At 33.3% G+C, this 13,736-nt stretch overlaps 1 protein-coding gene across 6 annotated transcripts in view; it reads right to left on the bottom strand.

The window, feature by feature from the left end:
* Positions 1-538: 538 nt before the first annotated feature.
* Positions 539-13,736, bottom strand: part of LOC108736681 — a 43,101-nt gene continuing 29,903 nt past the window's right edge. For all 6 annotated transcript variants that reach the window (XM_018469198.2, XM_018469199.2, XM_025975926.1 and 3 more), the window contains 3 exons: positions 5,207-8,414; positions 2,867-3,003; positions 539-2,342 (listed from right to left, as the gene is read on the bottom strand). In XM_018469198.2, coding sequence (XP_018324700.1) covers positions 2,259-2,342; positions 2,867-3,003; positions 5,207-8,414 — 3,429 coding nt within the window. In that variant the 3' untranslated portion in view covers positions 539-2,258. The remainder of the gene's footprint in view (positions 2,343-2,866; positions 3,004-5,206; positions 8,415-13,736) is intronic.

The raw sequence follows: 13,736 nt of genomic DNA, 5'->3' as shown, positions 1-13,736 counted from the left end.
AGAAATTATAGGAATACATCAATGCTATTGGACACACAATTATTTTTTAAAGATGCGCCGGTTAACAGAGAGGTAAGTACATAAGTATTAAATTTAATATGTTTAACCAATTTTATGATGAATTCCTATTTGCTAAATACGTTTTCAGATGAATTATATATGTATTTAGTTATATTCCATGGTTTCCAAAACCTCGGCTGCTACTTGATGGTTTCAAAACTAAAACGTGACTTCGACTATTATACAATTTTTAATAGCCAACTGTAATGTCAGAAGTCGACAGCTAAGAAAGTCACTCACGAAATGTGACCACTTTTTAAAGTATTTCTCTAGACAAAATTTTTCAGTCTCTCTCCAGTCTCTAAGAGTCTTTCAGAGTCTTTCAGCGTCTCTGAGAGCGTCTCTCACAGTCTTTCACAGTCTCTCAGGTGTTTTTATGGATCTCTCACAATCTCTGTATGAGAGACTCGAACGATAAAACTGTTAATTCAGAGATTCGAGTCTCTCACAGAGCGACTGAATGAATAAAAGGGAAAAATTGAGAGACTCGAGTCTCTTGTAGAAAGACTGGGATCTCTGAAATATGATGAACTTTAACCATGTCGATCGAGACAACACTTATTAAGAGATTCGAGTCTCTCGTTCAGAAACTGGATACGAAATGAGGATCACTCTATAAGCGACTCGAGTCTCTTGTTCAGAGACGCTAAATTGTTTTTTTGATAGTCTCTCGACAGTCTTTCTCTGCGACACCAGAGCGACTCGATGAGAGATGGAGACTCGAGTCTCGCTTTCAGAGACTCTGAGAGACTGAACATTTTTATCTCGGGTTCTATTTATTAATATAAGTACTTCTATTACAAATAAATTGCTAACTTTTATGTTTTAGAAAGTAGAAAGGTCCGTATATGGAAACAGCAATAACATAATTTTTAGTCTAATAAAAATACATAGGAAGCGTATTAAGCAAAATTCAAAATGGTAAAAGGAAAGCCATCGAAAAAAATACAGTAAATTAATTAAACATTGCAAAAATTCAATTCATTAATTGACTACATTTTATCGAAACTTGTGTTACCCAAATTATCCTGCTTAATATTCTCCGTATTTAATAATTTAGTGTAGTCAGAATGCATATTTCGCTTTTAGTTTTATTGTCTCCTACCTGCATTAGTAGAATTGCTCGACTAAAACTTTTCAAATTGAGACGTCAATTGCATTTCCTACTGGACACATATTCACAAAACGTTATTAAGGCACACTGCGGATGTACCTGTGTTTGGGAATGTGCAATTTTAAATATATATAAGTATACATACATGTATATGCATACAATACGAATGTGTACGGTATAATAAAGTTTACTTGTTACGAGAAAAGCTCTACAGCAAACATTGTTAAGCTGAGTTACGTCTCGAAACATTCTCATACACATTCAACACGAAATTTTGCATTATGAACTCTAGTTGTTATGTAGTGACATAAAGGCATCCTTTCTATGCTATACGTACTCTACCTACCGTATCTCTATCTACAACTACTACACAATTATTATTGTAAAGTAGCTGATATATCCAAACTAGTTAAAAGGGTTTCCTTGTGTAGAGGTAGTTCAGAATCTCATGCGCCTTGGCGTCGAATTGCACAGTCATAGAACCCTTCCTTGATGGCCGTCACTATTTATCATTGCTGATTATATAGCGAGGCACACAGTTAACAGTGACAGTTAATGCCTCTTGCTCTTGTGATTTTGAACTAGCTATAGCTTATTAGTTTAAATAGTAATATGTGTGAAACACTTTCCGTCATTTATTCTTAAAATTCAGCATTTTCAATTAAATAAAATAGTTTTACTCATACTTTTAACTTGGAACTTTGCGATTAACTTTTCAATTGGCAGTAATTTATCGTTATTAATAATTTATTGTTGTTTTTCTCTTTAGTTATTATAGGTACATTTTTATTAAACTGAATAATATTATCATAGTCCATTGCAATGAGATGTGATGAGAACCCATGCAATTTATTTTTCTTTTTAATAAATTAACGCGAAATTCTAAGATCCTATATAAATAAGTACACAATGTTTGTATGTGACCATCACGATTAATTTTACAACGTTTTCAAGTCTATTGTATCTTCTTCTTCATCACTTACACCGAAATACCTGTGTCCTTATGGCATCCATTCGTTTGGTGTTTTATAATAAATATTGCACTTCAACTCTATTTGCACTATAATATGTCACTTATAAGTTTTTATGTCGCTATACTCGTAATATTTTTCGCACTTGGTGACGAAACTGTTGACGGCTCTGTTGATGGAAGGTTACCAATTGAAACCTTTAGAAAAAAAATATTAGTTTTGTAATTCATTACATATTTACTGAGTAAAAATCATATCAATTAAGTTTAATTTCATTTAATTTTAATTTCAATGAGCAGTAACACTTAGGCATCTCCATGAAATACTAATTTAAATATTATATATAAAAGAAATTATGAGTGCTGTCAGCAAAGGGCAAAGTAGTATTATGTAGTTAGTATCAGCAATTTCTTATGTTGAAGTGTATGATGTGATGCATACCTATTTACAAACAAGTCCTTTAAATTTTAATCATTGATTACTATACATCTATGAAAAACCATAATGGCCGACATAAGTGACAATGCGACAACAAATTAAAAAAATATGATGGCTGACAACAGCAACAAATAAAGAAAATGATGGCCGACACTACGTCATAGTATTGTTCACAAAAGTGAATTGCAACCAGTCGCAGCAATGGTGCTAACAGTTTCGAGCTCACAAGAGCTGATAAGGGGGAAGAACTAGTATTAGGTAAGTAAAAATTTATTGAATATACCTTTGAGTGTCCTGTTAACGTTTCCACCCTTAGACTAGGGGTAGCAGTGTATCTTTCAGCATTAACCAAATCTAAGTGGTCCACTTTGAAATTCGGGTCGGGATTAGGAGTCGATGTCGTTGTTTCTAAATCATTAACTTAAAACAAAAAAAATCCATTTTAATTTCTTTTTCAGTCTTTTATTAGTTAATACGATTTTCTCTTAACGATAAAATTGAAATTCATCATACCTTGTATGCACGTTTTACTACGTAACTTTTTAGTAATGTATGCACATATATACAAAGAAATCTTTAAATTGTAAACGGTCTGTTATTGTTGAGGAAAGTAAATTAAATTCAGTACGTGTAATTGTGCTACTTTCGATATGTTACCGCCATAAAGATGGGAAATAGTTATTTGCACTAAAAGTAAGAGGCTTTAGCTGATTGGAAATTTAAAAAAAAATAGCGATTTAATAAGAATAATAATCTCATCTTAACTTTGTAGATCATAAACATTTAGTAAAGTATAAAAGTAAAACCAAAAAATTTTTTTAGATAATATTTTTAAGTCGTATAAACTTCTAGGTCTTAAGCAACTACACATTATTACATGATATTATTACATAATTAAAACATTTAAATTCTGTCGTAAAATTTAGTCTCGAAGAAATTCTAGTACATTTTTATGTAGTTTTGGGTTATTCAGGTTCTTACTAAACTACGTAGCAAGCCTAAGTTTCCTTCTTTACGTACTCAGTCCAGGGAAGTTATGAAAATAGTTACTTTTTATTATCCTCATCTAATGAGTAAATATTTTTTAATAAAATCATAATTTAAATAATTGGGTCTAACCAGTAGTATAACTATCGAACAGCAAAATTGTGTAATATACAACATCGTCTTTAATAATTCGTAATTCTAGGAGAATATGCCAGTTAAAGATTTTGCACATCTGCTTTAATAAAATATTCCATCCTACAGAGCGATTTTTCTGGGGTGTTCACCCCCTAAAATTTTACTTTTTGCATTACCTGTGTCTGTCACGTCGACAGAAAGATCGTTTAGTAAATTAGAAATTATTTTTTTTTAATAAAAAGGTACGTATATACTTTTTGTTTGATCATTTTATAACTGGAAGGGGCTTTATTCCAGTGTTCACACAAGAGTTTAAGGATACTTGTTACGCCACTGTATCCAGCTGCTGCGTATGTTTCATTTATATGTGCACGATACGACATACACGATTCCTTGGTACGCCACTGGACGTAATATAAGCACGGCCCTATTAATTAAACATTGTGCATCATCACCACTACTGCTTGCTGCATTCCGCTAATGCATCCTTGCTCGGAGAGCTTGCGGTAAGCAGGAGCGTACATATATCTTGGTAACAACGTACTTAACGGATGATCAGATTGTACCTAATAGAGTGATGAATTTAAACCGAGTGTAGTGAGTATAGGTTGGGAGGTTGGGTTAGTTAGTTGTAAGAGACTATACTTCACAAATCGGTGTTGGTGGAAGTCTTCAATCTATCAAACTAATTGCTGAACGTTAAATTTTAGAATCGATATTAATTTTCCCGCTTACACGAATATGCTTAGCTCGGCATTAAATTACAGGAAGAGCTAGAGTATTGTACCTAACGATAAGAGTTTTAGGCCAATATTTTGGATAATTTGTTAGAGTATCTAGTAGGCTGTTCCTAACATTAACAATATTTTAAATTAGATATATTGTTTAGGTTAAAGAGTATTCTGTTTAACAAATTTTTTAATGAGACGATTTATTAAAGGGATAAATAGATGCAAAGTAGTATCTTTATTTTGATTTCCAACACTATTTTGAGATTTATATATTTTTTTTTTTAAGATTATTCGAAGTACAGCCTCTAAGGTGTTCTAATCAATTTATCTTCAACTGAATCTTTCAGTATTGATTGTTACATTGAAATACGATTTTAATATGCAATTTTATGGAGTACTCTGCGAAAGTTCATACAGCAAACAATGAATTTGTTAATTTCGATATCATATTTGTATATTCAGCGATCCCCAAAAACCCCCATCAGTAACAGATTTCGATTCAACTGCAAAGTTTATCTTTCATCATTTTGAATCCTTAATTGTAATTTGCTTTTAGATTTTACTAACGTAGATGTTAATACCATTTCAACAAGAATTTTCATGCTTTCGAGTAGCGTTTGGGTTAAATAAATTCAAAATTTAGATACCTTGGAACATTGGAACCGTTGAAAATTATTTTTGTAAAGTTCCAAAATACTCTCTCACTGTATTTTAACCGAACAATTCTTGTTTATATGCCTCTTAACGGTAAATGTAAAATAATTACTTACTGTGGTGTGGCCATTCGCTGAAAAGAAGCTTTAAAACACTGAAAGCATCACCGCCAGTTCCATTTTGGTTCCTAGAAACTTCATGCCTGGATATTTCTTCAGATATATTTTGCGACAGAGGTAATGGAGTTACAACGTAAACTTTTTCGTTTGTCAAAGGAGAGATTGAAACTTGTAAATGTTCCCAAAATGGTTTTTCTTCAACGGAAAAACTTTCAGTAAGTGTAGTAGGTATGGGTGTTGTTGAATCTGTCACAGGAGATTGTGCAGTGGTGGTCACGTCGTCATCATCCAAAATGAAATTGTTTATTTCGTCTTCTAGTTTAGAGATAGTCTTGTCATTGTCGAGGGTTGTGTATATTTTAGAGTCTGTTGTTGAACTTGTCGTAGTTGTTTCATTTTGATTGGTTTGCTGGAATTGTAGATATACTGATGGAATTGATTTTGTAGAGGATATTTTATTTTTTATGTCTGCTACATTAACGTCTACAAATTTCTTTGAGAATTCTTGTTCTGTCCAGTCGTCAATATTTTTTTGAAGTCTAATTATATCAAAAGGTAATTCGCTATTATTTCTATTGCTGTGTACCGTTGTCTTATGTTCCTCTGTAACCAATGTTGTTTCAGTATCCAACGTGGTTACGTATGGTCTTTCTGTAAAAACAGAGGAATGAATTTTCTGGGACTCCTCTTGAGCATAATCCTTCGTAAACTGAGACCATACAGATTCCTTGAGCAATACAGAAGACATGGGATTTGTGTTAGGCATAATATCTGGTCGTTTGGTTTGCATTGTCTCTTTCAGTTTGAAAGGTGTAGGGGACTTTGGTATGTAAGGTATTATAATTTGGGCATGTTTTTTGTTTAACGGATCGTAAAGAACTTGATCTTTCCCTTTTGCTGTCAACCATACGTGTTCATTTCTACCTGGTGGCATCATCGATGTGGGAATGCTTGGTCCTACTTTTAATAATGTTGGGGTCCAATTACTGTAATCCATTGGAGGAGGCTTGAACTCGCTAGCGTTACTACTAAAGTTGAAAACAGTGGAATTCTTTTTTGTATTGTGTTGGTGTAATTCCTGTTGATGCTCAAATTTAGTACGTGTTGAGTCAGCAAGGTAATTCAAAATATTTATTACTTCAGTTTTATGTTGATCTCTGTTTGAATCAGTTGAGTTTGTAGGATATGCGATAAATTTAGAATTAGCGCTGAAGCTGTCATTTGTTTGTACAGTGTTAAGTACTGTTGTATTAATAGGGTTATTTCTGTTTTCGGCAACTTTGTTATCTTCCTCAAACTTTACATCCGTTGCATTAATATCAATCAGTGACGATTGTACCACTGTTACTGGATGCTCTATGGTCGATAAATAACTTGCTACTTGAATGCTTGGTAGTACTTGAATATTGTTTGGTTGTACTGGAGAATTTTTATTTTCTTGTTGTATCGAATTAGAAATAAAGTTGACGGGTTTACGGACTGGTACTACTTGGGATGCACTTAATTGAGGGAATGGTATAGGGTTGATGAATTTATAAAAGCCACCATGTTGCCTGGCCATGGTTCTCTCTGTTGCTAAGCCAAAACCATTAAAATTGTTAGAATGGTGATGTAAATTTCTCGAAAAATGTACAGGTGCTATTTGTAGGGATCCAGAATCTGATGTAAATGTGTACTGACCACCACGACCCGGTATAAACCGAGAACTCTTATTTTGTTCGGAAGAGTTAGAAGTTGTGTAATCAGGATTGTGATTATAAGGTATTTGCAGTGAACTGGTATGTTTTGATTCTGCTGTTATTTCCTGATCACCCGTATATGAATTAGACGTATAATTTGGTATGACCGATTGTACGGCATCAACTTCTCCACTTTTAAATATATCTCTTTCTAAAGGTTGTATTGTTTGAGAAAACTTCTCTTTTTCTTCGTTTAATTTTTTAACGGCTCCTTCTGCAACTGGAACATACAGTGCAAATTTCGATTCTTCCGATGCTAACGCTTGTTCGCCGTTTTGATTTTCATAATCGGATACCGAATTCTGATCTTTCAGAGCATCATCGTAACTGGAAACGGAAGGATTGTGACTACTGCTTTCAATGTTGATCTGTATTTCTTTAGAAGCCACCACGTTCACTTCTTGACTTTCTTGAGGCGTTTGATAACTGTTAACTGGTTGACCTATTGGAGGATATTCAGGTAATGGCGGATTTTCTTCGACAGGAAGATTAACAGATGGGATATCATAAGGCGGTTGAAAAGGAGGAGGCTTCATACCGATTGGTTCGGATGAAAGGATATTGGTATGGGAAACTGGCGTCCCATAACTGTTTACGAGTGGAGGGCTATAGTCCTGTGATGGTAATGGATAATTTTTTTGAAAATTATTCGGTTGACCGCCAGGGATAAAAGACGGCAGGCCGTGGGTAGACGACGAGTATGGATCATAATTTTGGTTTAAAGGTATAAGTTTCATTTTCGGTGGTACACCATACGTCCGTATGGAAGGTTGTCCATAATGTGGTTTGGGAGGAACTATTTGATTTAGAAAAGGTGGTGAAGCATAATTTGTTTTAGGGGGTGGAATAAAGCTAGGTTTTGGCGGCGGCGGCGCCCCGTAGTTCGGTTTAAGTGGAGGAAATCCGTAATTTGGTTTCGGAGGTCCATAATTTGTTTGAGGTGGGGGACCATATGCTTGTGGAGGACCATACGTTTCAGGCGGTGTTAATGGTGGTGGACCATAGTTTGGTTTAGGTGGCGGCCCATAGTTTTCTGGAGGTGGTGGACCATAATTTGAAGGTGGTCTAAAGCTTTGAGGTAGTGGCGGTGGTTTCATACCGGTGATTTCAACCCTTTGCACTGGATTATAGATAGACGATGAAGGCGGTAAATACTGAGGAGGTTTAGAATTTGGTTGAACAAAACCAACTATAGCATTATCCCCGTAATTTGCTAACACCGGTATCCAAGGGACTTTGTTGCAGGGATTGCAACTAGTATCACCTGGTATTGAATTGGCAGCTTGAGGTAAAGACATAAAGCCATTAGTATAATATCTATTCGTTTCAGATGTTGTTAAGTCATCAGTATTGCCGAAAGGAAATAACCAATTGGTCATTTTAGAGAAGAAGGAAGGATCATTTTTGGCTGGTGAAGGTGTTTGAGCTAGCGTTAGCGGCAAGCTGAACAGCAGTCCAAGGACCACCTGAAACAAAAGGAAAACCGGTCATTAAAAGGTAAGTGAATTCGAGCTAAAACATCGCGTAGGAAAAATTTCCATTGAACTTCAATGGGAATCAATGGAAAATTCAAAACCCTCTGGCATAAATGGAAAAATAATTGCTTCCATTTACAATAATTTCATTAATATTCAAATAGGAAAAATTTCAATTGATTTTCAATGGGAACCAATGCAAAATTTATAAACTCTATTTAAAACCATTCAATATACATGGAAAAACAATTGGGTACCTAAAAATGAAGAACATGTGGTTTGAGATGATTAAAACTTATTAAAAAAAATGGAGAAAAACGTGCTAAAGTTAATGTGATTGTCAAAGCAAATTTTAAAAACAATAAACAAGACATTATTTGATATAATCATTGTCATGTAATTTATATTTGTTTTCATCGAAAAACCTCATATTTCATCTTGATTAAAAGAATGTCATTTAATTACCACTAACAATAATTAAAGGTAAAAAATAAAGAATTGACACTAGGATTTTCATTGGATTCAGGAATGGAAGTTCCAATGGAATGCAACGGAAATCCCATTGAGTTCGGGAATGGGATTTCCACTAGAATTGCAGTGAAAATTCTATTCATCCCATTGGAAATTACCAATTTATTACCATTAATTATTATTAGTGGTAATTAAATGGCTTTTTTTTAATGGAAATAGAATGGAAATTTTTCCTACGGGATCCAATTAAAGTAATTGTAATGTATTTCGCACTGCCAAAGGAAACGGGATTCAATCAAATCACTCACTTAGAAACTTCAAATATGGAATGTTTATTAAATTAATAAATTATATTGAGCCATAATAGTTCTTATTCAAAAATATCTAGATATAGATATACAAATATATCTTACAGGATGTTGCTTAGTTTCATTTATATTTTTGCAAATTCTTTTCGTATTTCATAATTCCATTAGAAAGGAACTTCAAAATTATAGCCTTTGTGTTGCCAAAATAGATTTTTGTAAAAATGTTCAGCTTATTATCTGTCATTGTAACGTTGACCCTCGTTTTTGACCTAATTGACTGTTCTAGTATATTTTTGGGATGTAATATTACGAAAGCTAATATGAAATTTAGGAAAATTATATTTTTCCAATGAAAGTACACATGACCTTGTTATTACAAGCACTGTGCAAATAGAGCAGTTGATTATAAGTTTAATTCAATGTAAATCCGATATCTGATCAATTTTCCAATGTGGAAACGATATGCGGGCGTGAGTTTGCTTTTGCGGACAATTTTAAGAGGGTCGTGTTCGAGCATACGTAAAACCTAATATAACGTCGTATAGTTTGTATAGGCGCTTGAGAAAATCCGAAACTTTACATTAAGTAAGCTTCCATAGACAATAGGGTCACGGTTAAATCTGTGTTTCCTTTTCTCTTTTATCAACAATACCTACCACGAATATTTGCTATTATTACGCTTGAGAAAGGTTGCACGCGGTGAAAATGAATATTTAAATGTGCGAATGTTTATGAAGTAGAAATTGGGGACATCACTTTTAATTTTGTTTGCATCGAATTGACTACAAACAGGTGCACAATGCCATTTTCATTTTACATTCGCAATTGGTTTACATTAAAGGCAATGTACACTTAAGTGACTCGCGTGAGATGATTCCGAACCTACAAATTCATTTATATTAAGCAGGTACTTAAAAAACAAAAGACAAAAACAAGTTAAGAACAGCTTTAACCAATTTCGTATAGTAAACGTCTTTTACCAATGAAGATTGACCTAAATAAACACATTAATTGTAGTGCTTTCGAAATCTTTTTTTCATTTTTGAATTTTTTGGAAAAGGCAATGGCCTTAACTAGACAAGAAGTTTCCTGATAATGGAGACCTCAGAGTTCAAATGAAAATTTGGTAAAGATCTGTAATGATATCTCTATTTAGTACTGTGTTTCCATTATTTCCCGATGAAGAAGATAACTGTTCTGTATTTGTATATAAATAAAAATGAATGGCTAAATGTGTTGCTAAGCGTAAAACTTGAGAACGGCTAGACCAATTGCGAAATTTTTTCGTCCGAATCCGTGAAAGGTTAAAAGTAAAATTCGGAAAATTGCCCAGAAAAACGTAAAAACCTTACAAATATAAGGACGAAATTACAGTAGCCCTTCTACTGTCGTTTTATCCGAAATACACTGAACATTACATATTACGTTTATTTTGTAAGTTTGTATAACCTGACGTAAAGGCAAGATTGTCTCTACAAAATAATTAACAACAGCGCAATTATGAAGATTAACGATAGCTGGTGCAGATTGTCAGATTAATAATAAATTACATGAGCAAAGTAACAGCTAATATATTAATGAACTGAATATACGTATAATTAATAGATAATCTGTTTAGATAGCATTTCAGTAGCATCTAATGTCGTTGTTAAACGTGTATATAAACGTGTAAAAGAACATTAAAATTAAATTAATATAAAAACATATTATGTTTTACAACCACACAACATGTACTACAACTTTATGAGTTTTATGTTTCCTTATATTGCATAGAATGCTACTTAATTCTTTATTATTTCCTCATGATTTATTTAAAAATAACTTCTTCATTTACATATGCTACAACTACTGGAAAGTCATTATTCAATTTACCTCAAGCACAATCTGCGACTTTCGGAAGACATCGATTACCTACAATAATAGTTTGTGTGTACATAAGCCAATAAGAAACGAACGAAATGATAAATTACTTATCGATAAAATGACATACACGTATACCGTTCTCAATATGATTTATGCATTATTTAGCTAAAATGATTTATATTATGGACAATTTTATTGTAGGTACATACCTATTTAACAATATGTACCTAGAGTTTTCATGAATATTTTCTAAACATATTAAGTAAAGGAATTTACCTGTAATTAGGTTATTAGTTGAAAAAAACCTTTTTAGAGTGAGCTACACTAAATATATTTTCATACGATAAAAATTTATAGTTTGCATGTCGTAATAATTCATTGACTCAAATGTCTAATACCTTGAGAACGATTTACGCCTAAAAATAAAAATATCGATGTCGATTTAAAAAAATATCTTGTTGTCTCTGTATTGATTTTGATTCTGCTCATTGTGGAATGAGAGTTAATACAGATGAACACAGACTCAATGTAAAATATTGAAACTCTCAACAACAAAATGTACCTTATTACGAAATTATGCTTTACTTTTCAGCAGTAGAATCTCTGTTGTTTAATATACAACTTATATGTATAAGCAAAACATTTAATCTACAGTACCATCAAATTCGAGAAGAAGGACAATTACATAATACAGTTGCTAATCTGACACCAGGATTGATGGTACGAACTTGTCAGCACAATTTAGTTTCCGTACAAGTATCTGGAGTAATAAATGATCCCAAAATGTAATCCATTACTAGCCGCTATTGTTCGCAATTCCTATATTAAAAAAGCCTTAAAAATAAAGTTAATTTCGAAAAATCTTGCTATCAAAGTTTTCAGCTTATTTTTTTCTTATAGATGTATTGGTATTGAAACATTCAAATGAGTGCTCTCATTGATATAACATTCATCATCATAAGGTCATCAGTCTTAAGACTGGTTGGACACGTACCTCCACTCTTTCCTATCCTGAGCTAAACTTCGCATTTCCCTAAAACTAGAACAGCCCACATCCTTAACTATTTGCGAAGAGTAATCTAATATAGGCCTACCTCTACCCCTGCTAACTCCTGTTTCTGCCTCTAATATGTCTCTGACTAGACCTTCATGGCTGAGAAGGTGTCCTACCAACCTATCTCGCCTATTTTTTATTGTCTTCCATAGAGTCCTCTCTTCTCCTATTCTTTCCAATACCTCTTCATTTCTAACCTTTTCTACCTACGATATCCTCATCATCCGCCTATAACACCACATTTCGAACGCTTCTAACCTTTTCTTTTCCGCCGCTCCCACTGTCCATGTTTCGCACCCGTACAACGCCGTGCTCCAAACATACACCTTTAACAACCTTTTTCGAATTTCTAAAATTGTTTACTCATTGATCTTTTTGGAAACGTTACAAATTTATCTATATTTAATGTATTAATTTGCGCAAAGCATCAAACCATTTTTTAAAACGACATCCGAAAGGCGTTACTGTTCACTATTCGTCGACTAAGTAATTAATCGTTACTAACCTTATCAACGAATAAACAAATTCATTTATTCCTCCCAATTAAAAATCGACCCGGTACCTGCTGCTCCTTACGACTAACTATTGAACTAAAAATAAAATAAACATACGACGGATTATAATCTCCTGATACCTGCTTGAGTTTTGGACATAATTTTTTTGTCATTTAAAATTCTGATACTGAGTGTTCTGATGTTTTAGTTTTGTCATCGAAGTTTCGGATCATTTATTATTATTTACAAGGAATAAATAAAATTTTAATTTGACATTCTATGTTACAATAATTATATGTAGGTAAATTTAAACCCATATCAAAAAAGGACTTCTCAGTGTTTAGGGTTGTGATCCTGAATCCCTAATTTTCTATTGTTTCCTGTTTATAACGGAAAAGGAAAACAAGTTTAATTATGTATTTATAAACAGTCAACAAAGAAAGTTAACAAATGATGAAGTAAGTAGTCATTAGAGCAGCGTGGAGCAATATTGTTTAAACACAATAACATGCAAATCGTTAATGGAAGCGTGATCTTCAAAGTGGTTGTAGGTCAAACCAGGTATGCAGGCTAAATTTCGTTAAACAAGTTCACACACAACATCTGCTATTAATAAAGTTGTAATTATACGATGCAGTGGCTGTACGCGAAAAAGTGTGTTCGTGTTCATCATCCACTACACATAAAGGCAAGCGATGAAAACGATAAATTATCTACCTACTATTATGTGCTCTTTGTGTTGGAATGAAATGCAATTACGCATATGCAATTAGCTAGGTATAGGTCATTCGTTTTATTATTGTATCCCAAAGGTTCGGTTAAATCGCATGTACCTACATCTTTCGTGTCTGTTGTGCCTACGGGTGGAGGTGGGGGATCGAAAGAGGGTGGTCACTTGAACAAAACCCTATAACCTAACCTAACCTAACCTAACCTAACCTACCCTATTGATAGAGATATTTAAATAATGTTTTATATAACTTTCTCAATATTTTTATGTATTTTTCCATTAGTTTTACCATTGAATATTGTTTAAGAATGACTATATAAATATTTACATGCCTAGAAATGTATAAAAATTGGCATATTTATTAACTTTGAACCCCCATAACTTTTTATGGGG

The sequence above is a fragment of the Agrilus planipennis genome, unplaced genomic scaffold (assembly GCF_000699045.2).
Source record: "Agrilus planipennis isolate EAB-ADULT unplaced genomic scaffold, Apla_2.0 scaffold12, whole genome shotgun sequence".
NCBI lineage: Eukaryota > Metazoa > Arthropoda > Insecta > Coleoptera > Buprestidae > Agrilus > Agrilus planipennis.
Note: the sequence above shows the minus strand (reverse complement) of the source record. Positions and strands in the feature narration are given on the sequence as shown.